At 39.9% G+C, this 27,434-nt stretch overlaps 2 protein-coding genes across 5 annotated transcripts in view; one reads left to right on the top strand and one right to left on the bottom strand.

Annotated features, from left to right (window-relative positions):
* Positions 1-3,475, top strand: part of SPG11 (SPG11 vesicle trafficking associated, spatacsin) — a 95,231-nt gene extending 91,756 nt beyond the window's left edge. For all 4 annotated transcript variants that reach the window (XM_045201657.3, XM_024567763.3, XM_045201656.3 and 1 more), the window contains 5 exons: positions 479-647; positions 1,096-1,184; positions 1,389-1,544; positions 2,237-2,388; positions 2,859-3,475. In XM_045201657.3, the coding sequence (XP_045057592.2) occupies positions 479-647; positions 1,096-1,184; positions 1,389-1,544; positions 2,237-2,388; positions 2,859-3,039 (747 nt within the window). In that variant the 3' untranslated portion in view covers positions 3,040-3,475. The remainder of the gene's footprint in view (positions 1-478; positions 648-1,095; positions 1,185-1,388; positions 1,545-2,236; positions 2,389-2,858) is intronic.
* On the bottom strand, positions 3,372-26,001 carry EIF3J (eukaryotic translation initiation factor 3 subunit J). The gene is made up of 8 exons (XM_024567764.3): positions 25,842-26,001; positions 25,653-25,756; positions 15,968-16,022; positions 15,386-15,477; positions 11,583-11,697; positions 6,915-7,076; positions 5,484-5,557; positions 3,372-5,143 (listed from the first exon to the last, which is right to left on the bottom strand). Exons 1-8 carry the CDS (start codon positions 25,882-25,884, stop codon positions 5,012-5,014), a joined length of 777 nt encoding a protein of 258 aa, XP_024423532.1. The 5' UTR covers positions 25,885-26,001; the 3' UTR covers positions 3,372-5,011.
* Between the last annotated feature and the right edge of the window lie 1,433 nt (positions 26,002-27,434).

The raw sequence follows: 27,434 nt of genomic DNA, 5'->3' as shown, positions 1-27,434 counted from the left end.
ACTTTTATCATACTGTCCAAATATGAAATAGTCTGCCTCTGTCACTTAATAACCATGTCATGAATATTCTTTAAATCAACATCAGTTTTAATGGCTACATGGTATTTTCTTAGCCTTTATTTTGGACATCTGGATTATTTCTAATTGTTTGCCATTAAATGTCCCTGTTATATCCATCTTAGCACTTCTCTCTGCTTATTTCTTTAGGGATAGATTTCTAGAAGTGGAATTGTTAGGATAACCCATGTGCATTTTTAAGGCTCCTTCCTTCCGACAGGTTTTACCATTCATACTGCCACTAGCAAAGTGGATGCACTTGTTTCCTTATACTCAGGATAGTGTAAAGTTTTATATTCATTTTTGTCTTTTCCTTTTTGGGGGAGTGTTTAAGGAGCTTTCAGAACCGAGGGTCTCAGCCAATCCTGCCTGCCTTGCAATCCCTGGTTGAGACCTTGGTATTCCCTTTTTTTCTGGGCAGAGTGGTACCCTGAAGACGGCCCTACTCGACTACATCAAACGCTGCCGCCCTGGGGACAGTGAGAAGCACAACATGATTGCCCTGTGCTTCAGCATGTGCAGGGAGATCGGGGAGAACCATGAGGCAGCTGCCTGCATCCAACTGAAACTGATTGAGTCTCAGCCCTGGGGTGAGCAGAGGTCACAGCAAGCACCCTCAGGGAAGGTTCTTAGTACTTAGGGCAAGAGCCCACAAGATTGACTAATACCCACCTCAGCATCTAGCAGCCACTCAGTGGGGCCCCAACTGGGCAGATAGGAGATGGAAGGGGACTTAGAAGGCATCTGTCCATCTTGTAGCTTGTGTGTCCAGGTGTCATCTGTCAGGAACCAATGTGTACGTTGATGCCATGTAAACCTGCTTTGATGTTCCAGAAAGAAATGAACTAGATGGGGCACTGAATCCTACTCCAGATTACGTGTATTCCTGGCCCAATACCCTTTACCTGAGACATCTCCACCTCCCTGTGAACACGAGCTGGGATATTTCTTGTCCAGTCCCTGATCACTGAGTGGGGTGGAGAGGAGCCGGCTTTGGGAGTCAGACACACCCAACACGTTTCCTTTACTCCTCTGCAGAGGACAACCTCAAGGACGGGCACCAACTGAAGCAGCTGCTGCTGAAGGCCCTGACTCTGATGCTGGATGCAGCAGAGAGCTATGCCAAGGTAACCAAGGGGAGTCTTACTCCAGACTGGTTTTGGGGCTTCCTCTCTTCAGGAATTATTTTGTCCCTGGGCTCTCCCAAATGAAGGGGAAGAGAGCCATGGGCCAACGGGGAGCAGAGGGGCAAGTTCAGTTTTTGGAGGGTTCAGAGGGAGATGATGGCAACAGTGACTGTACCCGTGCCTCCCCTCTACCCTGTCTCTCAGGACTCCTGTGTGCGACAGGCCCTGCACTGTCACCGGCTCACCAAGTTGTTAACACTGCAGATTCATTTTTTGAACACTGGCCAGAACACCATGCTTATCAACCTGGGGCGCCATAGGCTGATGGACTGCATCATGTCCCTACCTCGATTCTACCAGGTGAGAAAGGAAGAAAAATCTAGCCAGCACTGCCAGCATACTCTCTTGCTGTCTGTCTAATGGGACACAGATTGAATGACTTGCCTAAGGTCTCCGCTAGTGACAGAAACAGTACTATGCAGTTGTCCTGACTTAGCTGTCTGACATACAAATTGCCTTTCTATGGTAGTATTTCGTGCTAGCTTGTTTGGACAAAGGGTGGGGACTGGTAAGACATTGTTAGGCCAGCAGAGAGGCAGACAGCTTAGCCCCTCAGACAATTGAGGTTCAGAGAAACATCACTGCTAGTGATCCTTTAAGCATCTCTCAGCCCCAGCATTTTACAGAATGGTGCACCCAGGTTAACACAGAGAGTCAAGGGCTTCTGGGAGCCTGGTTCTAGTCCCTTAATGAGGAGGGATGGTTTCAGGGAATCAGCCCTTTCACTGTTCCTTATACAGTTTAGTATGAAAAATGTTCTGTAACAGCTTTATTAATCCACTGAAGATCAATGTTTGGGGGTTTAAGGGAAGGGAAATGTCAAACTAATGCCAAACTTTCCACCAATTCTGATATAGACAGAGCCTTTTAATGTGATTGGTAATGATCACATTGACTGTATGAGTGTACAGTGTTAAAGTTTTCTACAACAATCTGCCTTCAATTTTACATTAAAAAGGCTTTAATGGTGCCCTTCCTTCCATCCTTTTAAGGCTTCTATTGTGGCTGAGGCCTATGACTTTGTTCCTGATTGGGCTGAAATTCTATACCAACAAGTGATTCTTAAAGGAGACTTTAATTACTTGGAAGAATTTAAGCAGCAAAGGTTATTAAGAACCAGTATATTTGAAGAGATTTCTGAAAAGTAAGTATTAAAATGTCTCTACTTTGGATAAGGCATGGTTAAGAATTTTATGGCTAAGTATAACATGCCTACAGCCACCCCTCTGCTTGAGATGACAGAGAGATGTCAAGAATGCCCGGAAAGGAAAGATTTTTTTAAACAAATTTGTGCAAACAGATGAATGAAAACACTTTATGGTACTTTGTACGTAAAATGGGAGTACAGCCACGCAGCTAGCCTGAGGTGCCAAAAATTCTAAACATCAGAGGTCCCCTTTAGTGTACTAAACTTATTCTAATTAAGGAAAGCATTAAGATATACTTTTAATGAAATAATTTCAGTGTTCACCAAATGCCCCCTAATGCTAGTTAGTTTTAGATAATTTCCCAGACTGTCTAGCACCACACCTTCTCCTCTGTAGGTAGTGTCAGAGCTGACAGTCCTCAATCAAGATACATTATCATAACCTGTGTGTTCTTATGTTTGCCCAGAGTTAAACAGCGCCAGCCTACTGAGATGGCTGTGAAAAACCTGAAGAAGTTACTCACATGCTGTGAAGATGTCTACTTGTATTACAAGCTGGCATATGAACATAAACTTTATGATGTTGTAAATATGCTTCTGAAGGACCCTCAGACAGGTTGCTGTCTAAAGGACATGCTAGCAGGTTAGGTGGATTCTGATGACGTGAGCAAGGTTACATAGGTGTCTGTCATCTTGTCCCGAAACGAGGTACTGACAGGTGTTTGTGATCACAGTAGAATAACACATTGGAGATCTTTGTTGTCCATGTTATAAAACCTCAGAACTGATCACACCAGTCAGTTGTGAACAGTGGATAAAGAATGAGTTTCCACAAGGAAATTCCTGTTTTAAAAGTGACTGTTCCTCTGTACCATTTTATATAGATATTGGTGATAAGATCAAAAGTTGCATCTTCTTCAGGATAGCTTTTACTTTAGGATGTGATACAATATTGATTAAAGAATACCTGTGCCTGCAGATTCCAGTTTCAAAGGAATTTAATATTATTTACACAGTTAAGGAACAGATATACATTTCCATTAGTTAGAAACTGATCTCTATAATAAAATAGATTTTAAATTCAGTGCATGTCATTATTAACTGCTAAGAATATCTTAGCCCTTGTCTGTCTTAAAATTATCGTCATTTACTCTTAATTATTGCTGTGTAGTCACTGCTTTCTGTTAATTCCTCAAATCATTTGGATGGTCCTGTCTTCCACTTAGTAGTCTACAGAGCTTTGACTAGGCCTCCTCTTCATGAGAGAAAAGTATTTTTCTTCTGTCCCTACTTCTGAGCCTGTGACAGTTGCAAAAAAAGAAAGACTCTAACCACAAATTTGGCTAAAATGCTTAAAAGAAAATGTATAATAAAGATCACTCAATCTATGCTTACAGCCATAACCTGAGTTATAAGCTCAATTACTCCAAATAAATAATTCTAGGTATGTAATTAGGCCTTAGTATCTTAAACCACCAAACAATATTCCCAAATAAATAAAAAGAGGAAGGCAGCCCTATGCCTTTGTTGCTCTAGAGTGACATTAAGGGCCTGACAAATCATTTTTATTTTAAAGCTATTAACTACTCATCAAGCATTTATTAAGCTTTGTAAGTATATAGAGAACTCTAGTCCCAAGAGCTGTGCTCTATACTCTCCAAAAATATCTCTTGGGAGGTAACACAAAATTTAAGTCCTCACAATAGTGATTTTATTAAATTATTTGCTTTATAAAACATTGCAGATGTCATAATTGTTAACAATTTACCAAACTGTAGTTAACTGGTGCAGCTTGCTGAGCATGTTTTATAAAGGAAAGGAAATGCCAAAACCCTGTTTAAAGGTGTTCCATTGCAGCCTAGCAGAACAAAAATTTGTTTCTCAGACACTCAAATCAGGCAAATAAAACAGGTAGGGTTTCCCTCCCCCATCCGAAGTACTTCATCAGTAGAATAGTCTGATAAACTAGACAGTCTGCATTCAAGAGATTCCACGAGTTGTAATGCAATAATGGAGAGGTTTACCTTCTTCAGCTTCAAAGTCGGAGGGTTTTGGTCATTTAACTTGTATCAAACTAGTGCTTTTCAGCTGCCATATCTTCACTCTGAGATAAGCAGTCTTCTTCACAATGTATGTTTAATATCCTCACGCTCAATTTTAAGACAAAGCAATTTTAATACTAGGTGCATACCACACGCCCTCGCTGCAAACTGCTTTTCTTGATAAGTTATGAAGTAGTTCAAGGAGGTATGGTTAAGGCTGTATTACTGAACGGTGCTGGTCAATACTACACAATTTTTTGTCATGTTGCAACCCTTGTTTCCAATTTAGTGACTGCTGCTATAGAATCAGATAGCAACAACGACAACATTATTAGCTTTTTGTTTTTTTAAACTATGATTTAGTAGCAACTGAGGTTCCCAATTTTAACCCCTTGGCAGCAAGATCCAAGTTCCCTCATTTGCACGTTAGCACCTAAGCGTCAAGGGGTTAAATAACCAGCACAAAAGATACTGCACTTCTGATTGTAGCATTTGGCAGAACTGAAAGGAAAGGAAGTTGTGCTACATGTTGAAGGGATTGTGGGCAACAGAAAGAAGACACCAGAGGAGATAAAATGTCACATGAAATCTTCATAGTCTTGTACATATCCTCCATCATAACCACCATAATCTGCCAGATCGTCTTTCATAGTGGCCTTTAATCCCCCTCCAGGAACCACACCTTTCTTCTTCTTTTTGGCTTTGCTTTGCTAAAGAAAAAAGAGTAAATTCATGAGACCTTACCTACCACATGCATCTAGTCTGGTATAATAAACCTCAAAGAGATTCTAAAGCCTCTGGGCCCAGAAAAACTTTAGTCCTAAAGGAGATCCCATACCTAACGCAGGGCAATTTCTATTATTAATTCAGAAACTGAGACTGTGAACATGTCTGTTTTAAAAAAGACAGTAAATGTCACACTCTTGTTCTATTCCAATTTAAAGGGTATTGAACTGCTTGACCTTTAAGTTTCCTAGGCTTCTTGAGGATACTATACTTGCACCGCCATCCTAACGTTAACACACAGTGCTCCAGAGAGCTTGTTCTTACCTTTTCTTGCTTCTGTTTCTCACTACAAAGCACAGTCAATGAATTGGTAATCTTTTTCAAGTCATCAATTTCCACTAAAAAAAAAAAGTATACCACTAATATTTAGTCATCTGGGGGAATAAGTAAAGGCAAAATACACATTTTTTCCCCATGTGTTATGAGAAGTCTAATTTATCATTAACTTCAATAACTTTGAAAAAGCTATGATTCTCCTGTTTGACACAGTGAGTAAAGAATCATTCAGTCTATGGTCACGCTTACAAATCAGAACTATTCAAAGTAAAATGGCAAACTCAGCAACAATAATTTCTCTATAATGATCCATTATCACCAAGACACTAATGTTCAACCAAAGAGAAACTAAAGTGTCTTTATAGCTAAATCAGTGTTGCCTACCATTATTCCTTACCCACCAGAGATAACCATGCACTTCCACAACATATCCCTGATGCTCAGTGAGAAGCAGCTGAATGAACATGGAATGACAATTCTTAAACCTACAGAAGACAACCACCCACCCCCTGGAGTCTCCATTGTCTAAGACTGGAACTACAATGAAAATAGTAGGTATCTCAGCAATCTGTGTCCTACCGGGAAACAAGCCTGTTTAGAGTGGATAACATATCCTTCCATCTTTATAAAAATATAAAACTGAAAACAGACATCAGTTTTTAGCTATCAAAAAAGTAACCATAGTTGGTTAGAGAGCACCTTCAGAAACAGGGAAAATAGTATGGATGTAAGAGTACACCAACTGTGGGTGTATCACTGATCATATAACCCTCAGCTTAGTAATAACTCCTCTAAAAAAATCCAATTCAAAATCCATTATATAGAATTCCGTTTTCTCAATCTTAAAAACAGTAAATATAGAAGTAGCAAAACCAGCCCCTTATACATTAGAGCTGCACCTCTCCAGCTGTCACTCCTACACACCCAGCCCCTGAAATGTGTGACTTCTCTCGGAGTCTGGAACCACACCCTGGGACACACAGAATAGGTGCCAGCTAGGCCGTGCAACCTGCACCTAGTCAGAGGCTTCCTTGCCTGTAAAATGAACAGACACTTGCGGTGGTCTCAGCTCTAAAATCTTGTATGCCCAAAGAGCATTTTCTCCAAAAGATACTCCTAGCCTCTTTCAATATATAATTAAATAAAAGAATAAGCTAGTTTTTCATCAGCTGCTGTGGCAACAAATCTCAGATGTCTCTTTGGGAAGCCACTGTAAAAACATTAAAAAGGCAGCCTCAAAAAATGAACAAAACCACTCAAATTAATCGCACATTTGCAGAATATTCTCATGGTAACTGCTAAAAAGCAAACCCTAAATCTATATTATAGCATCCCCATGCCCCCAAAAGTCAACCTCCATTTTCCTGAGTGTGTCCTTACTAAAAACCACTCACAGAGCTACAGATTAGAATTACTTACATGAAATACATACATCTCGAACTAAGGCTTCCAAAAAACTGGCATAATATAGTGACTTTTCATATTGTGTAATTTTATCTTTTAGTAACTTTCCAAACTCTGTGAAGTCATCTCTTGAAGATGGGTTCATAGCATCTATTCCATAAATTGTATTAGTAACACCTGCAACACAAAGGGAGCACTGAAAATTTCAGAAAGATTTTAAAAGTTTATAAACTAATTAGGTATCTGAATAATCCTGTTATTTCATTCTTTTTAACCTGAGCCCTCTAATTTATTGTTTCCTTGTATTTTGATTACCAGCAATAAATCACAGTGGTACTAGCAATGCCTAACCGCTACCAATAGAGATCAGATACTTTTGTATCACATTACTGTTGTCACAGATATCTTGAAACATTGTTCACAGTCATTACTTTCAAATCGCATTACCTATTAGACCTGCCCTCCATCTTGTTTAATGCATTAATAAAGAAGCATATAATTGGGTTGGGGGGAGGGGGGGACATCAAACCTGTGGTGCTAGGTTTTCATTTCAAGTTATTTAACTGTTTCAACATGACCTACTCTGCAAAGTATTCAATACGTGACACCAACAACAAACTTGGTTAAACAAAGTAATTACTGTAGCAAAAGTAATTTTAATATTTCAATATAAAAGATTTATTTTGTTAAGCAAATTCTCATCTTTTATCTTACACATTTAAAAGAGGCCCATAGTAATGTGGGGAGAGAAAGCAAAAAAAAAAAAAAAAGGATGGTTCCTGTGAAAACATACAGCTAACTCTTGAGGCTTAGCAGGAGCAAACCATTTGTTAAATCCCAACAAAAACATTAGTATGTCCTAAAACAGGGGTGTCAAACTCATTTTCATCGGGGGCCACATCAGCCTTGCAGTTGCCTTCAAAGAGCCGAATGTAATTTTAAGACAGCTGGGGTGGGGTGGAAGGATGGGGAGAAAAGTCATACAACTGTAACTGAATGACAATAAAAATTAAAAAAAAAAAAAAAACTGTATAAATGTAACTAATCCTTAACTAGGGGCAAGGAGCTTGGTGCTGCCACCAGGTAGAAACAAGGTGCCAGGACGGATAAAACAAGGTGGAGGGCCGGATTTGGCCTGCAGGCCTTGTGTTTGCCACCTGTGTCCTAAAAGGATTCTAGGCAAGAGATGGTACGCTTTTGTATCCTCCTCAATAGGCAAGTAAATTAGTTGTTGACAGTATCTCAAGAAACACAACCCTGGGAGAACCAAGATGGCGGTGTAGGTAGACACACTGCGCCTCCTCGCGCGGCCAGAACTGACAGAGAATCGAACAGCAAGGGGGACCAACACCAAGGAAATAGAAAATAAACATTTATCCAGACTGGTAGGAGGGGCGGAGACGGGCACCGGGGTGGAGAGGACTCGCGTGGCTGTGGCGGAGAGTGGGACAAATGGCGCAGGCAGTCCGAGCACTGGCAGACCCTGCGGCCCCACATTTGCACAGATAAACCCAGAGGGCCGGACTCAGAGTGGTGGAGAGCGGGGCAGGCAGAGCAGCGGGTAGCACACTGCGGCACCACATTCGTCCACAGATAAACCGGACGAACGGCGGGGAGCGAAGCAGACTGCGCAACCCAGGGCTCCAGCTCCGGGAAATAAAGCCTCAAACCTCTGACTGAAAACGCCCGTGGGGGTTGGGGCGGCAGCAGGAGAGACTCCCAGCCTCACAGGAGAGGTCATTGGAGAGACCCACAGGGGCCTAGAGTGTGCACAGGCCCACTTACTCGGGAACCAGCACCAGAGTGGCCCAGTTTGATTGTGGGCATCGGAGTGAAAGATTGAAATCAGGAGGACAGTGAGGCGGGTGCCATTGCTCCCACTCAGCCCCTCCCCCACGTACAGCGTCACAGAGCAGCCACCAGCATTACCCCGCCCCGGTGAACACCTAAGGCTCCGCCCCTTAAAGTAACAGACGTGCCCAGACAAAAAAAAAAAGGCCCAAATGACAGAACACTTCAAAGTTCCAGAAAAAATACAATTAAGCGACGAAGAGATAGCCAACCTATCGGATGCACAGTTCAAAGCACTGGTTATCAATATGCTCACAGACTTGGTTGAATCTGTTCGAAAAACAGATGAAAAAATGAAGCCTATGCTAAGAGAAACAAAGGAAAATGTACAGGGAACCAATAGTGATGAGAAGGAAACTGGGACTCAAATCAATGGTGTGGACCAGAAGGAAGAAACAAACATCCAGCCAGAAAAGAATGAAGAAACAAGAACTTGGAAAAATGAGGAGAGGCTTAGGAACCTCCAGGACACCTTGAAACGTTCCAACATCCGAATTACAGGGGTGCCAGAAGGAGAAGAGGAAGAACAAAAAATTGAAAACTTACTTGAACAAATAATGAAGGAGAACTTCCCTAATCTGGCAACGGAAATAGACTTCCAGGAAGTCCAGGAAGCTCAGAGAGTCCCAAAGAAGCTGGACCCAAGGAGGAACACAACAAGGAACATCATAATTACATTACCCAAGATTAAACGCAAGGACCTACATCCAAGATTACTGTATCCAGCAAAGCTATCATTTAGAATGGAAGGGAAGATAAAGTGCTTCTCAGATAAGGTCAAGTTAAAGAAGCTCATCATCACCAAGCCCTTATTATATGAAATGTTAAAGGGAGTTACCTAAGAAAAAGAAGATAAAAACTAGGAACAGTAAAAATGACAGCAAACTCACAGTTATTAAGGGAGTGGAAGGGGGAGAGGGGGGTAAAGGTACAGAGAATAAGTAGCATAGATGATAGGTGGAAAATAGACAGGGGGAGGGTAAAAATAGTGTAGGAAATGTAGAAGCCAAAAAACTTATAAGTATGACCCATGGACATGAACTATAGGGGGGGAATGTGGGAGGGAGGGGGTGGGCAGGATGGAGTGGAGTGTGTGGGGGGGGAAATGGGACAACTGTAATAGCATAATCAATAAATATATTTTTTTAAAAAAAGGAACACAACCCTGAAATCCTATTAACCAAACAATGACTATGAATGCATGTTTTTGCCTTTTAATCTATGGGTACCACATAAACCCTTCTCTTTAATAAGCACATGAGTGGCCTTTCCCATCCTATGAAGACACAGGATAGTGGCAGAGTGCCCTCTATGAGATGAGTGCAGTTAAGACATTGCAAGCACACACCAGTGGACAGGAGCATTAAGAGCAACTCTTGAGATTACCAGTGGAAGACAAGGACATACTTCCCATGGAAAGGAAATGATCACTACGGTCAGCTGCTTGGTTCATTCTAATTGGGTTGGGGGGAGTGCGGGGGGGGACACCAAACCTGTGGTGCTAGGTTTTCATTTCAAGTTATTTAACTGTTTCAACATGACCTACTCTGCAAAGTATTCAATAGGTGACACCACCAACAAACTTGGTTAAACAAAGCGAAAGCTTCTAATTTCTCCGGCCATGTTCTTTACTTTTACCCTCTGTGCCATGTAACTCTCCTCCTGGAACACTGAATTTATCTGTTGGGTTGGCCAAAAAGTCTGCTACGTTTTTCCCCATAAAATAAGACATTTTTCATTTTCACCAATAATTTGATTTCGATTATTTTGAGTATGTTGGCTATCTCCCACTACTAGCTTCTAGTGGCCAGAGATGCTACTAAACATCTTCCAGTGCATAAGACAGCCTCACAGCAAAGAATTATTTGGCCAAAATGTCAATACCAAGAAACTTCACAAACCACTTTCGAGACATTCAGTCAGTCACAGCACCTTCTCCATACACTGCAAAATCTTTTTTTTTTTTTTGCATTTTAGTTGCGCTTTTACCTTTCTTGAAATAATAAAGCATAATATGCTAAAAGTGTTACATATTTTCTTCCATCTTCAATATTAAAATGGCTGCACAAAAATCACCAACCTTTTTTTTTTTTTAATGCACACTGATATGACAACTGCCACGATACACTCTAATAAAATTATTTGGAATGAAGTTAAAGACAACTAAGCACTACTAGAACCATCCTACAGAAAAAAACGTAATGGACTTTTTGGCCAACCTGATTTTTACAGGATCCTGAAAATGTCTTTTTATCTCATGCTCTAACCACAGCTGCAGGTACGGCATACAGAACTGGATGCACTGTAGAGACAGGGCACGGTGAGGCCCAAGGAGCTTGCAGAAAGAAGTTACTCTGAGCACAAGAAGGCATGGCCCAAGCCGAATGCCACCCCCTGACCAGCACTCCCCTCTCCCGGGACCAGCATGCAATACTGTCTAAGCCTTATCCAGACTTAAGACAACAGGACAGCCCTACAGGCAGTTCAGTATTTAAATCTCAAAACTATAGACCTCACGTTTCCAGCCAAATTTCATCCAGCTGATGAATACATTTAAAAAAGTGGTAGACTTTATTTGGGTCCAATGACCTTTTATCTTAATAATCTTTTATTTGATATTCAAAACATAATTATTCAAAAATCTGACCATGTATCTCACTCTACCATAATTAATGATGTCACAAATATAAAGAGAAAAAAACTGCTTTCTAATATCTAAGTTAGCCAGTATATTTCTTCAAAATAGATGTTTCCTGAACCTTCATAACTAGTAAGACTTTCACAGCGTTACTTGGAACCTCAATATTGCATTGCAATCACACTCCCACTTACCAAAAGTTTCTTTCGCTAATTCAAGGTCTGATTCTTCCTGTAATTTCTTTAGCCTCAGTTTATCTGCTAATTGTTCTTCTGGTGTTAGCATTTTAGTTTCTTCAGGTTCTTCTAACTAAAATGAGACAGAATTGAAATTTTAAAAAGGCTGGAATCATGATAGGTGGACCCAGCACATCTATCTATATTGTATGAGTTTTTTATAAGCACATGTCATTATAAATAATAGCAAACACTTATAAAGTGTTCATATACTGTATTTCAGCATTCTTCTAAACACTTTAAATACTTTTATCCTAATATTACAGGAAAAAACCCCAAAGCACAGAGAGGTTAAGCAACCTGCCCATGGTAACAGAAGGTAGCAGCTGGTAATGGGACACAGCTGAGGTTCGAACCTTTTTTAAAAATAAAGAATTGAGCCCTGCCTGGTGTGGCTCAGTGGATTGAATGTCAGCCTGCGAACCACAGGGTCACCGGTTCAAATTCTCAGTCGGGGTGCTTGCCTGGGTTGCAGAACACCCTGGTGAGGGGCACACGAGAGGCAACCACATACTGATGTTTTTCTCCCTCTCTGTCTCCCTCCCTTCCCCTCTAAAAATAAAAATAATAAAATTTAAGTAAAAATAAAGAAAACTGTAAACAAGGTGAAAATGGCACTTTCACACACTGCTGCTAACACTGTATATTGAATCAACTTTCCTAGGGAGCAACTTGGTAATGTATCAAAGTCTTAAAATATTTTTATATGCTTTACTCAAATAATTCCACTTCTAGGTATTTATCTTAAGAAACCAAAGATGCACACAAATTTTAACCACGATGATGTCCAATGGAGTATTATTTATAATTTCAAATAAATTTGGAGACAACCTGAATGTTCAACAACAGAATGCTTAAATAAAGTATGGCATATCCATCACAACATTATGCAGACATTTAAAAAAAAATGTTTTCCCCCTGAAGAATCAGGAAATATTTCCCCCTTATTTATCATGTCACTTTGTACTATTAAAAACGTAACACATTATCATTATAACAAATTTAAAACATAACAGAAGTTGTCACTTACTTCCCAATCGCACTCCTCTGGGATGATGGTTAACAGAAATGCGTATCATTTCTATATAATGTGATAAAATTTTGTACAACAAACACTGCTTTTACTATGAAGGGGAATCTTCAATAATATTTATCAAAGTGGGAAAAAGTAAAGGGAATTTGTGCCATTCATAATTATCCATGCCTATGCGGTTTGAAAATTTTAATTCAAAAGTCCACTTCTGTAATAGACCATGTTATTTCTCATGGGTAAGATAAAATGAGAAAGTTTTTATGCCAACTTAGATAATCTCAGAATACTTTCTAGAAAGAAAAAAGAAAATGTCTTGACTTAACTGTCCCAACAGTTAAGTCTGGACATCAAGTATTTCCTGCATCAAAAATAAATATATCTTAACTCAATATCTGGCTGAAGATAAATTGAGTATACTCAAACTAAGGTTTATGTTAAGACAGTAATATTAAGATACAACAAAATACAAAATAAGTATAATTCTAACTTTAATGACCAAGAAAGATCCAGTCAATAGAACTTTTTTTTAAATCCTCACCTGAGGACATGCTCGTTGATTTTCAAGAGGGGAAAGGAGGGAGAAAGGGAAAGGAACACTGATATGAGAGAGAAACATCTATCAGTTGCCTCTCACATGCATCTAAACTGAACCCACAACCTAAGCATGTACCCTGACCAGGAATCAAACCTGCAACCCTTTGGTTTACAGGGCAACACTCCAACCAACTGACCCACACTGGCCAGAACCAATCAGTAGAACTTTTGACTTCTGAACATATTGCATGTTTAAAAAGTAAAGTTAAATAAAAACCTTAAAACTGAAAACAAAAAATGTGTATCGAACCAGACATAATGACACAGGGAAGAGAATTCAAATGACTTTAAAACCCAGGACCTAATTATACATCCTTAGCAGGAGATATTCTAAGCCAAAGGAATTACAAGGAAATCCTAAACTTCGTTAGTAGCTTTACACTGTTAGTAATGTTGGTATTGTAAAAATACAATTGTGTTAATTGTACGAATAAGAGAAAATATTGATATGAACTAATGATTACACACACACTTTCCCAGCTTACTCCATGAAAAGGGGTGAAGATGGCAAGGCTATCACAGTGATATTGTACTAAGTACTAGGAGTACCTAGCTTTGTCCTCTAAATATCATTTCCCACTAAAAGAAATCTCAGAGGAGTAGCTGATTCCACACTTAAGAAGGACAGTTTATGAGATAAGCCTGGCACTTCTTATTGCACCAGAAAACAAGGAAGCTTTCAAAGACTAATGGGGTTCTGTCAAAAGGATGAAGATAGGAACTATTTAAAGGGACTCCTACTGGCCAAAGTTGGGACAATCTGAGCATCAAAAAAAAACCTATTGTATCTTAGTAAAACAATGAATTTATAAAAACCTGTAAGTCCATAAATTTAAAAAAATCCACAAAATCCCCCACTTTTCACTACTTGAAGCTATTACACCCACTCCTTACTCTGAAAATTGGTAATTAAAAAAATAAAAGAATTAAGCTTTTACTTTGCCTTTCTATTACAAACCATATCCAAAGTAACCAAATAGAAAAAAAAAAAATTAAAAAGTCAACCAATACAAAAAGGAAGACAAGTCACTGAATGAGAAGAAGCACCTTTCTGCAATACCTTCTGAAATAATTAGTCAATGATCAATGATACAAAACTATTAGGTGAGAGGCTGACATGAAACTGGATTACTTGCCAGAAGAAATATGTAATTTTATGAGAAGGATACTGCTATCTCCACCTTAACCCAGTGATTAGTTTTAGCATCACTAAAAATAAGACAGACTTCACTGACGTGATACGATATGAAGCACACAGCACAGCAGTACTTCTAAAGTACTCCATTTGGGGTAACTGAAAAAAATGCCTAAAATTTGTTACTTGTTTGATCTTACTTAAAAAAAAATAGATGAAGCAAATATGGCAAAATATTAACAACTGTGATGTGTATAATTATTCATTATGCTATTTTATTTACTTTTATGTGTGAAGTTTTTCTTAATGAAAAGTCAAGGGGAAAAAAAACTGTCTATGACCTGATATGGAAAGATTTCCACGATATATTAAATAAAGTGAGGTGAAAACTATTTAAAAAAAGGAACGAGAATATACAGTTGTATCCAAATGCACAAAGACACCCTGGAGACATAAAAAACCAGTATTTACTTATGGGAGGATAGAGGAAGAGGAACAAGATGAATGAGTGAAAGATTGGGAGTACTTCTTAATACTGTTTTAATTTCTGCATCATGTAAATGTGTTTTCTATTCAAAAGACAAATGAATACAAGATTCTTGATCTTGCTCCAAATATTCAAACAAAAACACACAATACACAGCAAAGAAATGGATGCTTTTTATATTTCACTCAATACACACACTGCAAATAAAAACTAATCACAATTAGAAAGAACTACAGGTACAAGCAAAAAAATCACTTACCATGGTCATTACACAATCACACTATTTCCTTTTAAGTTTGTGAAAACTTAAAAGGCATTCTAACAGATAAAGCTTCTGGGTTTGGTTTTTGAAAAAACCACACATTCAGTTTTGGGATTCTCATATCTAATGATGTCCATTTAAAGTCTTTACAAAGCCACTCAAATAGCCAGGTAATATTTGCTGCCTGTTAAGACACTGTTACCACTACTGATGTGAGAGTTCTGTATTTTTGAAAATCAACAGTACTTACCCGCTTTTTAATTTCTTCTTGCCTTTTCTTCTGTTGCCGTTCTTTCTCTTTTATCTTCTCTGTTATTTTTTTCTTTTCTGAAATTTTTACTTCTGAAAGTAAAGAAATTTTTAAATCAATTATTTTGAATATTTTCCAGTTTCTGGATGAGACAGATATATCTGTATACTTCAAGAGACCAAATCCCTCCCAGCTCCATTTCATATGGTGATTTCCTGGCAAATAAAGAATGAGAATGTTCTAGGGACTCTGCCGTTTTCCTCTCTAACCTGACCCCTAAGATCCAAACATCTCCCTTCATATTTCCCCAGTCCTTTCAGCAGGACTGAGATCATTGAACTATGATGCCATAGCCCTTACTCTCTCCTAACAATAATTCAGAAACAAAAACGACAGGTATCTAATCTGATTATGTTGTAAGAGGAGAGAAGAAATGCAGGGAAAAGAAAATAAAGTAGGAGTGGAATGATGTTTGGTTTCCAAATGCCAAAATTTTCATTGTTTCAGCATTTTGTCACTAACAAAGCACCACATGCTCATCAAGACAAAAAACCAAAAATGGAGGAACCTCAAGTGGCTCACCTGGTTTTACTTCTGCTTCCTCTTTTTTTTCATCATCATCATCATCCCAGTTATCCTAAAAGAAAGAAACTCCATTAATAATTCTTGCATGTTTAGTTTTCCATGTGAACTTTATTATCAACTTGTGTAACTCCATAGAAAAACTGTTGGTGTTTTTTGGCACTGCATTAAATTTATAAATTAATGTTGGAGAACTGCTATCTATCTTTTTGTTTATTGATTGATTTTAGAGAGAGGGGAAGGAAGGGAGAAAAGGAGGGAAAGAAACATCCACTGGTTGCCTTCCGTATGCACCCCGACAGTAACAGAATCTGCAACTTAGGCATGTGCCCTAACCCGGTGACCAAACCTGTGACCTTCCACTTTGCGGGACAATGCCCAACTAACTGAGCTGTGCAGACCAGAGCAGAAAACTGACATTTTTATCATTTGATCTGCCCTCACCAAGAAAAAGGGCTCTTTCCATTTGTCCCAGTTAACTTCTATATCTCCCAAGGAGTGTTTTAAAATTTTTCTCTTAAGAGGTTTTCACATTTCTCTCTAGGTTTACTCCCAAGTATTTTATGTTCTGTGTTACTACTATAAAGTTTTTTCCCCCTTTTATGTCCTCTAACTGGTTATTTATATATAGAAAAGCTATTTTTTTTAATTGTTTCTGGGGGTGGGGGGAGACAACACTTTGTTGTTCCACTTATTTATGAATTCACTGGTTGCTTTCTTGTATGTGTTCTGACCGGAGATGAACCCGCAACCTTGGCATATTGGGACAACACTCTAACCAACAAAGCTACTTGGCTAGAGTTGTTTTTTTTTTTTAACTTTTTAATTGAATTTTTGGGGTAATATTAATGGTATGTTAATTTTATATCCTGCTACCTTATTGATTTAATTTATTAAGTTAGTTTTATCATTGATTCTCTAGGGTTTTCAAGATATACTACTATATCATCTGCAAACGAGAGATAGCTTTACTTTACCAATTCTTATGTCTCCACAATTGACTTCTTTTATCTAATTGTACCGGCTAAATCTCTAGAGCACAGTGTGAACAGCGGTAGAGATAATGGGCATCACTGCCCTGTTGTTCTCCTAAAGGAAATGCCTCTCATGTTTCCCCATGAAGTGCCATGCACCCCACCACATTTATGCAGTAAAATTTATCAGTCTTTTCTTTCACTGCCTTTTCATTTTCTTACAGCAAAGAATTTTCTTCTAGAATATGTATATTTCATTTTTTTTCATTTAGATATCTGATACATCTGGAGTTTCTATTGTATAGTGTGAAGCATGGATCTAATTTTATCTTCTTCCAAATGGTTACCTAGTTGTCACAGCATCATTTATTAAAATATCCTCCTTTGGCCCTGGCTGGTGTGGCTCAGTGGACTGAGTGCCAGCCTGCAAACTGAAAGGTCACCAGTTCGAATCTCAGTCAGGGCACAGGCTTATGTTGGGGGTCAGGTCCCTGGTTGATATATCGCTTGCAAAACACTGATTCTCTCCCTTTCTTTCTCCCTTCCTCCCCATCTCTAAAAATAAGTAAAATCTTTAAAAAGAAAATCCTCCTTTGCCCCATCATTTAACATATACTATTATTCTTATAAGTATCCGGTCTATTTCTGCATTCTATACTATCCCACTGGTCTATTGTCTCTTCAAAACCAGTACCATATTGCTTTAATATCATAGGCTTTATAGTATATTTTTATGTAGATTAGGGGAAGTCTCCTCTTGTTGGTTTTCAGGTTTTTTTAGTGCTTTCCTGGACATTCTTGCCTGTTTGTTTCTCCGTGTGAACTTTTATATCAACCTATCCAATTTCATAAAAAAGCTTCTCCATTAACAATTAAAACCCAGGCCCTGGCTGGTTAGCTCAGTTGGTTAGAGCATTGTCCTGCTATGCCAAGGTTGTGGTTTCAATCCCAGGTCAGGGCACGTTTACAAGGAGCAACCAATGAATGTGTCAATAAGTGGAACAACAAACTGATATTACTCTCTTCCTCCCTCTAGCCTCTCCCCCCTTCCTCTCTAAAATTAATCAAATATTTTTTAAAAATTGAAACACAAGACAACCAACCCAACAGTCTCTCTTAAATTCAGTTATTTTAAAATAAAAATATATAAATAAGAACTTTATACTTCTTACTTTCCCAAATAGAAAAACATCCAACATCCTAACCACTGGCTCAGTTATTTCAAGCAATATTTCATACAATATAACCCTGGTTACTGAATTAAATCTGCATAATACAGTGCAGGGTGGGAAAAATGTGGGTTTACAGTTGGTCATATGGAAAATAATATAGTAATTAATAAATAATAACAAAAATAAACTTTCCCACACTCAGTATTTAAGAGGATTCAAGAACTGATTAAACAGGTTCATGGAACACATTCCCTAACTTGGGCAGAGCACTTTAAGGTGGATCTATACTCTGTCTTTTCTATGCCTAACACAGTCATTGAGCTAAAAATAAACCAATTATCAAACAAATTTCTAAAGTCTCCACAGAATTCAGAAGGGCTAAGTTTAATAAGGACAGGCACGGCCCTGTGTTTAAATAGTGCTTTAATATACAGGGAGCCTGGTCATTGTCTAAGCACACTATGACACACCATTTGAAGCTGAGCCACAGGGTGGCAGATGCAGAGCAGGAGGCCCTAATACTACTGGAAAATGCAGAGGCTGACTAATGTGCTTTAACTATGACACCAAGCTTCTAGTTTTACAACAAGACAGATCATAAATCTGAATCAGTCTAGGGATATAAACTAACCAAGTCTTTATTCTTAATAAAAATCTGTAAGTCCACCAAAGAAACAAAAAATCCCAATTAAGGTCTACAAGCAGAATAGTAAGAACTTGTATAAAGTAAAAATATTTTTATAATCACCTTACCTTGGCAATTTAACCCACAGTTCAAAGTTCACAGAATGAAAGCAAACCAAGAGCAGATTGGTGGTTGCCAGAGGGGAGAGAGATTGGGGGACTGAGTGAACGAGGTGAACAAATTAAAAAGTACAAACGGTTAGTTACAAAATAGTCACAGGGATGTAAAGTACAAACATAGGGAATAGAGTCAATAATATTGCAGTAACTATAGCTCAGTTGGTTAAGAGTGTCATCCTGATACACAAAGGTTTCAGGTTTGATCCCAGGTCCGGGCACATACAAGAATTAACCAGTGAATGCATAAACAAGTGGACAACAATCAATGTCTGTCTAAATCACATCTCTAAAATAAAGAAAAAGAAAAAAATTAACTACCAGGTATTTTGTTGTTTTAATCTCCACAGAACATAGGAGAGCTGGGTCTGTGAGTTGTATGAGACTTAGGCAGTGCTTCAAATAGGAGGACCATTTGCTTATTTCCCAGGAGTACGTATTTACAGCTCTCTTCTGATGATGATGATAGATAGAGAACATTTACTGAGTGAGAGCTTACTCTGCACCGGGCACTATGCAAAGGGCTTTATATATAAGTAACACAGTAACCCTCACAAAAGCCCTTTAAGGTGGTCTTATCCCTACTTTACAGACAAAGACACTAAGACCCAGAGATAGGTACCCCATAATGTCAGTGAAAAATAATGAAGGAAGCTGTTCTGAATGGGCCAAATTCCTTTAAAGTGTCATGGTAAACATGACTACTTACTTAAGTCCTGAAGTATAAAATAAACTATCTGGGAGATAGGTCCCTCCCCACCAAAACTGTTCTTTCAATTAGTTCTGAATGAGCTACCCTGGAAGAGCAGGGGAGCTCATCAAAGAGAAGGGTTATGTACATACTAAGAAGATATGCCCAGCTACAGCTACATCAGTTACCCAACTCAAATTGCCAGTGATGGTTTTATACTAACTTTAAAAAACTACTCCAGCACATCAGGTAAAAGAAGGCTAAGAAGGGAGAAGTATGGCTTAAAATGAGCAGTCCCATTACAAAAATTACAAAATTGAGAAACAGATGCAATAAAGCATTTTTGTTCAATACTGTTGTTCCTCAGTTCCCTTTCCCGGTAAAACATCACCCCCCACCCTACACCATATCACTGCTCCCTCGGTATCTCAATCACACTATGTCCCACACTTCTATCCATCTCTGGTTTCCCCATCAAAGCAAAAACCCTACCCAGACAGTCAAGTTAAGCTGTCCCATCAACCAGACACAATAAGACTACCTAGACATCCACAAAAGAGGATTTTAGTAGCAAAAGCAGTGTTATCTGTAAGTCCTGGAAACAACCATGATATATACCTCTCAGTTCATAAAAGGACCACTGAAAGGGATGCATTTCCTGTCACCCTTACCCAAGAGTGCTCAGATACAAGTCTGCCCTGAAGTTTACTACTATACTGGTGACAAATCCCTAAAGGAGAGAGCATAGGAATATCAGCAAAAACAGACTGGCCACATTTCCAAACAGATGTAATCCCAACAGTGAAAGGCCAGGTAGCTTTCATCAGAAACTTAAGAGAGCTTTTGTTTCCTTAGTTATAAAATTTGCAAAGTACCCTAAAAGTAAATGTAACGTAGAATTGTCTAAATCTGTCCAATTTTCTGTAAACACTAGAACTTCATAAATGATGACAAGAAATCCAGATAAAATGAAAAAAGGATGCCTAGAGCAACACCTAAAATTAACATTTAAAATAGGGATTACACCTTAAATGGTTATTTGCTTCAAGAGAATACCCATCAATATCCAATTCCTTACCCTAATTATTTTAGGTCCCAATAAATCTTCCAATTATTATGTCCAATTCATCTCCAAAAGATCAGCCAAGCTGCTCCCCTAAAATGGCTAGCCTGCTTAGAAAAGAGGCAGTTTATAAACTACTACTTGCTTATCTATACTCTTCTTCTACAGATACACACCCAATATCATTTCAGCCATTGCTCCGAAAGATATGGCTGCTTTTCAAGTTTAAAAACTGCTTCTCAATTGAACTAACAATTGAAAACAAAACAAAACTTTTAAATCCTGCTTTCTTTTTATTTCTAACAACGTGACCAGTAGTTGGTTAGTCTGTCATTTTTATAATGTACAACTACAGAATGTCACATGCAATGAGAGAACACTTTTAGGGTTGAAAATGCTTCCCAACTTAAGCAAGATATATTTATAGATTGTCAAATAGAAGTAGCTTCAAAAGAAGAGTAAAATTCTTCTGCCCCATATCCATAGCCCACTAATACACACTCCTTCCCCTTTTTCTTTAAGTAGTTTGGTTTAGATAAAGCATAATCTCTTGCAGGAAAAGAGCCTTTTACTGACTGGTGTTTTGTAAACTCTACTGACTCTGAGGCCTCTGGCAAAGCTGGACTTCCCAGCAAAATTCAGTTTTTAAAAGAAGTTCAGCCATGACCAGTGTGGCTCAGTGGGTTGAGCCCAGCCCCGCACATCGAAAAGTCACTGGTTCCTGGTCAGAGCACACGCCTGGGTTGCAGGTTCAGTCCCCAGTCAGGGCACATACCAGAGACTGCCCATCAATGTTCCTCTCTCATATCAATGTTTCTCTCCCTTCCCCTCTCTCTAAAAAATAAATAAATAAAAATTTTAAAAGAAGTAAAAATATTCTTCCACCATCTCAGAACTCTGCTGTTCTCTGGAAGCCCAGTCATTCACTTAATTCAATTTCATTAAGTTTTTAACATCCTATTATGTACAGCTCAGCACTTAGTTGAATTCTATCTCAATGCCTACCTGTCTAATATGTTTGTTATCAATCAATTCTACTTTAAATTCCCGGCTAAGAAACATCACAATCAAGACACTGAATACAAAACAAGTGGCTTATTTATTTTCAGTGTTCCAACATTACAATAACATTATGTAAGTATTTTTCAGTAACAGAAATGATTCCTTACTAAAAACTTACACTAATAAAAAATATCAGGGTACTACCCTGGCTGGTGTGGCTCAGTAGCTTGAGCACAGACTGGGAACCAAAGGGTATCCAGTTTGATTCCCAGACAGGGCACATTCCTGGGTTGTGGGCCAGGTCCCCAGTAGGGGGCACACAAGAGGCAACCATACACTGATGTTTCTTTCCCTCTGTTTCTCCTTCCCTTCCCCTCTCTAAAAATAAATAAATAAAATCTTTTTAAAAAGTCAGGGTATTAAAATGACATAATTGGGATTTTCTTTAAAATAATCTGGTTGGGGGAGGAAAGCAGTCAATGGGGATATAGAAGAAAGAAGATTGGCCATGAGTTTATTAAACTTTTCTTTCTACTTCTGTTTATGTTTGGAATTTTTCCTAAGAAGTTACACTACACTTCAAGACACCCATTTTCTGGCAAAATGCCGACCTTCTGAGTATGTCCCAACAAACTCCCATTTCTCCGGAATATAAATCCCCTTCTTCAGAAATGCTATTTTCCAATGCTTGAAAAATGTCCTTTGTTGTGGCAGATTTAAGCTATTAACCCACAAAGGTTCCTACAAGATGGTTCAATGGTTAGGATGAGGCAGGCAGTTTTCGACTAAGTCAGTTTTCCAGGATTTTTAAAAGAAATTCTATAACATTATACAAACAAATTCCTGTACACAACCAGGAGCGGTTTTCTCAAAATAAAGTCTACACCCTTTGAATAAATCTAGCTTCTAGTCTGTTTTATTGAAGAGCCTGGAGACTAGTAAAATGAAGTAAAAGTTGTACTGCCCCTGCTTGCAGTGGGTAGATACTCACTACCTTCTTGCCAACACAGCCTACACTCATTTCAGCAATGGGGAGAGTCCAGTGATACATACCAAGTGAATAATGCCTCCCACTACCTCTACATGACATCAGTATAGTAAGAAAAATAAAATAAATCCATGAGTATTAACAATTCTACGATTTCATCTAAATCCAGTTCTGCCACTGCCACATAGCTATTGAAAAGTCAAGCGCAGCAAAATGCTACAATGTCTACTGAAATATTGTAAACTACGGGAGTAAATTACTGCAACAAAGATATCAGTTCTCCTTTCATTTCTCAGGACATTACAAATGACATTAAATCTACATTCTTAAAGGTTAAACACTAGATACTGATATAAACTGAAGAACTTACTGTTTCCACTATCTTTTGAAGACTTTTTAAAAATTCTCATTTTTTATTAAGGATTATGACTTACTTGATCTCAAGAGAACTAAACTTTGCATCTCTTTAGGAAAGGATTAGGTACTAAAACATTTGAGAATTCAGAAATTTGGTATTACTAACATTCAAGGAGGCAAACTTCAACTAACCTCTGAGCAAGCAAAAACTTGCTTAATAAACATGGTCAATGCATGCAAAACACAAAATTCACAGTAAATAGCCACTATGGAGAGAAGTGACTCATTCTGAGCTTAGGAAATCAAAAATGTGGCACAAAGCACTAGATCTAAACAGCCTAAGCATACTTTCCATTAGGCCAAAGTAAGACTGTATTTTTTTTATATATTTATTGATTATGCTATTACAGTTGTCCCTTTTCCGCCCCTTCACTCAACTCCATCCTGCCCACCCCCTCCCTCCCACACTCCCCCCCTATAGTTCATGTCCATGGGTCATACTTATAAGTTCTTTGGATTCTACATTTCCTACACTATTCTTACCCTCCCCCTGTCTATTTTCCACCTATCATTTATGCTATTTATTCTCTGTAGTAAGACTGTATTTTGAAGTAAGAGAGAATTAACTTTTATTGAGTGTCAACTTTGCTTAATGCCTCCTGTACCATCTCATTTAAAATGTAAAATAACAGCCCTCCCCAGCTCCTATAATAACAATTTACAGATTGGGAAACTAAAACAGCAAGATTTAAAAACTTGTTTATGATCACAAATACAGCAAATGTCAAGGCAACAATATCAACCCAGGTCTATCTGATTCCAGAGTCCAGGAATCAAACTACTCCATGGATACCATATCATGAGAATCTTGAAGAAACTCAACAGAATGAAACCAACATTTAAACTCGGAAATAAAACAGACAAGTTCAGCTTTTTTCTCCCAGATCAACTTCAAAGATTATTTAACAGAAATAAGCTGTGTATAAAAGAAAAGAAATTTTGCACTGAGAGAGTGACTAGACAAGATGACTTTTATGTTTCCTTACAACTTGTAAATCTCCAAAACTAATTCCAAGTGGTCAGAATTATATTTATCAGAACTGACACCATTTAGATCCAATAATCTCAGGCAATCTACTTCATGACATCAGTCCAGACTACTCCATTCAAACCTCATTTTCTGTTGCTTTTGTCCAGATTTACCTAGTCTTTTCTTCTCATTTGATAACTTATTCCCAATTTTCATTAACAGATGTCTTAACTGCTGCATCCAAGTATACATAGAAAAACTGAAAGGACAAATCTGAACTAAAGGCTCAAAACAGAAAATCCTCTGTAATGTAGGGAAGTAACTTATATCTTGAAATGAAGGGGTTAACACAATCCATTCCCATGTCTATACAACATGTAAATGAAGCATTTAAGTATCTTCACAACAATACTACTCACTTATTAACCCCAATGTGTGCAAAGCTCCCATCATTTCTGAACCTCAGGTGGTTAGATAAATTGAACATTCACCTCATCGGACCCAGGAGAAAAGGGTAAAATCCAAACGAAAGTAGTATTAATAGTAAGTTAAGTGATTTTCTAGCTTAAAATTTTCAACCCAAGCAAAGACTTGTAGAGTTGAGCAAATGCTAAAGAATAGAAGTTAGGAGTAAAACATTAACTAAATGAATCAAAACCACAAAATACCATTTTCCAATTCATATAAAACTTTATCTGCACAAATATTAAGAAGTTTTGAGAACTTTGTTGATAAAAGTCTTAGCATGCTGGGCTTTAGACTTTTGAAGCTACTTAAAAAAAAAAGAAAGAAACAACGAACGATGAAGGTAAATCTGGTTCAGATCAAAAGGCATAGGAAAAAATAAGCACTGGCCCCTTCTCTACTCCAACCACCAAATCTTCGATATCGTGTGTTAAGATTAATGTCACTGTCAACTCTACATTTTTCAGGGCATTTTTCAGGACTACTCAGGTTTCTGACCAATAATTGCTGCCTGTCAGTACTCAGTTCATCCTTTTACCATTGGATGTGGGAAGAAAGGCTAAAAGTCATTTCGCGTTACTGTTTCTATTTCTCCTGTGTGGGAAAAAAATAGTTAAAATTAAGCCACGACATTCCACCTATCTAATTGTACAAACCCTACAACAGGGGCCTTTGGGTACCGACCCATAAATGAATGACTGGCTCTGGGGAGACTGGAGCTCAAAAAGGCAGGTGCGCTGCAAGATTTTCCATATGGGACAAGCCGTGGGGCTCAATCCCCAACGTGCCGGTCTCATCGGGAAGACAGGCTCCTGACTACCAAGTTTGCACGTGGGCCGGCCACGCCGGTGCTGTCACCTCCAGTCGCCACTTAGCGAGTAGGATCCAGGCCCGGGCGCTGACCGACAAAGAAGGGTTGGGGCTGGGGCGGCCGCCACCCTCCCCAAGGAAGGCCGAAAGGCCATGCTGCCCGTCTCTGGCCCGTGGGATCGTAGAGCGGAGGGGAAGAGGGCACCGCCGGGGCCCTAAGTTCGCGCCTGAGCCCAGGGCTCGCAGGCCCGGGCGGCACCCCTGGGCCCAGAGTCCACCCGCCTGCCCGTCGGTGGGCAATCCCGCCCGCGACGGCGCCAGCCCGCACCCACCTTGACGTCCTCCTCCTCGTCCTCGCCTTCCCAGCGGTCCCCGCCCGCGGTGCCGACACCCCCCATCTTCCGCACCGGGTCTTCCACGGAGAACGTGTCCGCGTCTACGGAAGAGAGCGAGCCACGTTAGTGCCTGCCTCGGCGAGGGACCAGCGCCGGCCCGGGCCCTGCCCCGGAACTTCTCCTCACCCCAGGAGTCGGAGTCGCCCGCCGCCGCCGCTGCCGCCGCCATGTCGAGCCGGGTGTGAGCGTGTGTGAGAGGAGAGCCAGCGGGGAGTTAGCGCGGCAGAGGTGAGTCACTAGATTTGCTCTCGTTGGCCCGCGCGGGGCAGGCTGGGACCGTGGCTGACTGTGTGTCCGGGCCCAGGCCCCGCCCCCTGTGGCGGCGGCGGCGCGCGCGCCTGCGAGAAGGGGGCGTGGGACGTGGCCGGTGGAGCTGTGGGCCGCGCGGGAGGGCGCGGCGGAGCCTTCAGTATCCCGTGACGTGGGGCGGGGAAAGGATGTGGCAGGGGGTGCGCCAAGCTAACCTGGGTCTTGGGAGGAAATGTAACTGCGGGGAAGTTAGCAGGGATGTCTCTTGTCTGGCCCTCGCCCGCCCTCGCCACCCCTTCCCAGCCTGGCCCCACTCCCCGAGCCCGGGCGGGTGCAGCCGTGCGTAAGGGGAGGGAACGCAGGTCTGGAAGCCAGCGTGCGCGGGGCGCCAGGGTAGGACCGAGTGCAGAGGGCGGTGTTCCTGGCAGCCTTCCCAGCTAGGGTGCTCGGACTCAGCTCCTGGCACGTTTGCCTCGCGGTAGTCACGAAGGGATCGAAGAGAGCCCCAGTGCTCGAGGATTTTCCCTTCCTGTGAGCCGCTTGAGGCCAGTGCACGATTCATTCTTTCGCAGAATAACTTCGGAACTCGGTCTGCGCTAGGCACAAACTCTAGCCCTGTCCGCAAGGTACGCACAATTAAGTAGCTAAGATAGATATGTAGGAAATAGATTTCGACCGTGTGATGACTGAAGCAAAAAGCAGCATTGTGAGGTTAATGTAAAAAGGTGATATTAACGGTGGAGGAGCGGGAGGATGCGTGAAAGGCCCTCTAAGGCTACCAAGCCTTCTCCTATTTTTGGACTTTCTACCTACAGTGCTCTTCCCACGTCTGCTTTGCATGATTGACTTTTCCCCCTCTTCACATCAAAGTGCAAATTTACCCGTTCAAGGGTGTCTTCCCTGATCTGCCTCCTGCAAGGAGCCTCCCACAGTTACTCTATCTCATCACCCTGTTTTTTGTCATAGCATTTATTAACAATCTCTAATAACTTTATTTAATGTCTATTTGAAGCACAGGCATCTTGTCTATGTTCTTTACTACTTACTGTATTCCCAGTGGCTGGCATGCTCAATAAATGTTTTTGAAAATGTATGGTGACTGTCATCACAAGAAGGAATAATTTCAGCTTTGGCCGCACAGATCTCGACATTTCCGTGGAAGAATTGTATATTCTTCAAATGATGTAAAATCTAGATCTGCCCCTAGGTGTGATATAAGTAACCCAGTGGAATCTTCAAAATCCCTAGTAGCTAGACTCCAAAGATGGCCTTTTAGTGAACAGTATTCCAGCAAACCCTTAGGTGGTCCCCTCCTCTTGAGTCTGGGCTAGCCCAATGATTCACTTTTGATCATTAGAATAGGACAAAAGTGACACCCAATGCTAGGCCATAGCAAGCCTTGCAGCTTATACCTCTGCGTTTTGGAATGCTCACTCTGGTGGAAGCCAGCTGCCATTTAAGAAGTGTTAT

Source organism: Desmodus rotundus, chromosome 7 (assembly GCF_022682495.2).
Source record: "Desmodus rotundus isolate HL8 chromosome 7, HLdesRot8A.1, whole genome shotgun sequence".
In the NCBI taxonomy this organism is placed as follows: domain Eukaryota; kingdom Metazoa; phylum Chordata; class Mammalia; order Chiroptera; family Phyllostomidae; genus Desmodus; species Desmodus rotundus.
This window is presented reverse-complemented; position numbering and strand designations above follow the sequence as displayed.